The sequence below is a fragment of the Palaemon carinicauda genome, chromosome 34 (genome assembly GCF_036898095.1).
Source record: "Palaemon carinicauda isolate YSFRI2023 chromosome 34, ASM3689809v2, whole genome shotgun sequence".
Classification (NCBI taxonomy): domain Eukaryota; kingdom Metazoa; phylum Arthropoda; class Malacostraca; order Decapoda; family Palaemonidae; genus Palaemon; species Palaemon carinicauda.
In genome coordinates this window covers 15,779,992-15,782,491 of record NC_090758.1, presented here as the reverse complement: position 1 = coordinate 15,782,491, position 2,500 = coordinate 15,779,992, and the positions used below count along the sequence as shown (strand labels likewise).

The 2,500-nt window shown below is 33.1% G+C and overlaps 1 protein-coding gene across 1 annotated transcript in view; it reads left to right on the top strand.

The window, feature by feature from the left end:
- The first annotated feature begins 47 nt into the window (after nucleotides 1–47).
- The window catches only part of LOC137627096 (uncharacterized), a 32,379-nt gene continuing 29,926 nt past the window's right edge, over nucleotides 48–2,500 (top strand). Inside the window, exon 1 of the mRNA XM_068358109.1 lies at nucleotides 48–154. Within this exon, the coding sequence (XP_068214210.1) occupies nucleotides 109–154 (46 nt within the window). The 5' untranslated portion in view covers nucleotides 48–108. The remainder of the gene's footprint in view (nucleotides 155–2,500) is intronic.

Here is a 2,500-nt window from a genome sequence, read left to right as displayed (position 1 = left end):
AACATATCGAACAGATAACACATCTCGCATAAACATGATAAAGATAAAAGACCAATACGAAGATGACAGTATTTGTATTATTCAGTGTTGTTCGTTGAACAGTTCAAAATGGAGCCATTACAGAGACAGGATAGCGACTTACTATTAGCCAACAGTAAGAATGGTTCTTTTCCGAAAATGATAATACTGATTTTTTATTTAATTTATTATAGCTTGCTTATATAATTTTAAGATTAATGTATACACACTTTTTATTATTAGTCTATTATTATTGTTGTTGTTGTTACTGGAGCCATTACAGAGACAGGATAGCGATTTACTCTTTAGCCAACAGTAAGAATGGTTCTTTTCCGAAAATGATAATACTGATTTTTTATCTAAATTTATCATAGGTTGCTTATATAATTTTAAGGTTAATGTATATACATTTTTATTATTATTATTTTATTATTGTTGTTGTTGTTGTTGCTGTTGTATTGGATGTAGAACTTCACAAGTTCAAACTTGCAGCGAATGTTTTTTATGTTGATCAGGCTGACACGAGTTTATTTTGATATTCAATATATGAAAGATCCGTTTCAATATTATAATTGTTCTTAAAATATCTTATTTCAATTGTTCCTTACTTCTCATATAGTTTATTCATTTCTATGTTTCCTTTCCTCACTGGGCTATTAGCCTCCGGGCTAGTACAGTGGTAACGTGTTTGCCGAGCATTCGCATGGCAGCAGATCGATCCCAGCAAGGGACTGTGAGTTTAAGCTGTTTACTAGGGAGGCCACTGCTGTGGTAGGGCACCACAGTGGGGTGTTGGGCTTGCCCGGCTGATGTTCTGGTGAGCATCTATTCTGATGGATGGAACTTGAACTAGAACCAGACATCTTTAAACTTTATTTTCCCTGCTGGAGCCCTTGGGTTTATAGCATTCTGGTTTTCCAACTAGGGTTGTAGCTTAGCTAATAATAATAATAATAATAATAATAATAATAATAATAATAATAATAATAATAATAATAATAATAATTGTCAGGGTTTTAAGTGTCATCTATTATTTGAAGTCCGATTCAAAATTAGCTGTTTTGATATTATCATTATTACAAGCAAAGCTAGAACCCTAGTTGGAAAAGCAAGATGCTATAAGCCCAAGGACTCCAATAGGGAAAAATAGCCCAGTGAGGAAAGAAAATAAGAAAATAAATGATGAGAACAATTAACAATAAATCATTCTAAAAACAGTAACAACATCAAAACAGATATATTATTATTATTGTTACTTGCTAAGCCACAACCCCAGCTGGAAAACAGCCCAGTGAGGAAAGGAAACAAGGAAAAATTAAACATTTTAAGAATAACATTAAAATAAATATTTCCTATAAAAACTATAAAAACTTTAACAAAACAAGAGGAAGAGAAACTAAATAGAACAGCGTGCCAGAGTGTACCCTCAAGCAAGAGAACTCTAACCCAAGACAATGGAAGACAATGGTACAGAGGTTATGGCACTACCCAAGACTATGAAAGATCGAATTTAATGTTGTTGCTGTTCTTAAAATATTTTATTTTGATTATTCATTACTTCTCTTGTGGTTTACTTATTTTTTTGTTTCCTTTCCTCCCTGGGCTACTTTTCCCTGTTTGAGCCCTCGGGCTTATAGCAACTTGCTTTTCCAACAAGGGGTGTAGCTTAGCTTGTAATAATAATAATAATAATAATAATAATTTTCTTTCTTATCATTCCATAAATCTCAAGACTTACACTAGCTTATCTTTATCAAGATAGAACCAGATCTTGCACTACCATAATACCAATATGCCACACAAATAAATATTCCAATATCTTATATAATAACCAAAAGATGATTATTATTATAAATATCATTACTTGCTAAACTACAACTCTAGTTGGAAAAGCGGGACGCTATAAGCCCAGGGCCTCCAACGGGGAAAATAGCCCAGTGAGGAAAGGAAACAAGGGAAAATAGAATATTTTAAGAACAGTAACATGTAGGTTTCATGATATCACACGAGCAAATGATAAGGGCAAGGCTAATCTTTAGTTACGTAGAGGACGTATTCTTGAATCTCTCTTTACTCGTTGAAGTTTCGATGTTGTGGCTTTGTCCACGAGAGAGAGAGAGAGATAGAGAGAGAGAGAGAGAGAGAGAGAGAGAGAGAGAGAGAGATGTTATCACTATTAAATTGTTATAGTTATTATTTCCATCATGATATCACTTCGTGATATCAAATCACCGGAAGCAGAAAGACGCGCCACAGACGAGAGATTCCAAAAATATATCTATTTTTCAGTTTATAATGAAATGAGTTTTTATTAGCAATATTTATTGACACAAATCTTGGTCCCAATGCCACCATTTATTATCACAATACGAATTTGATATCAGTTATTATAATCGATACCGTCTCGTGCGCCGTATAGAAGCACTCTGTTTCATAATGATATATCTTATCAGTCGTTTGTTATAGTTATTAAAAAAGAAAT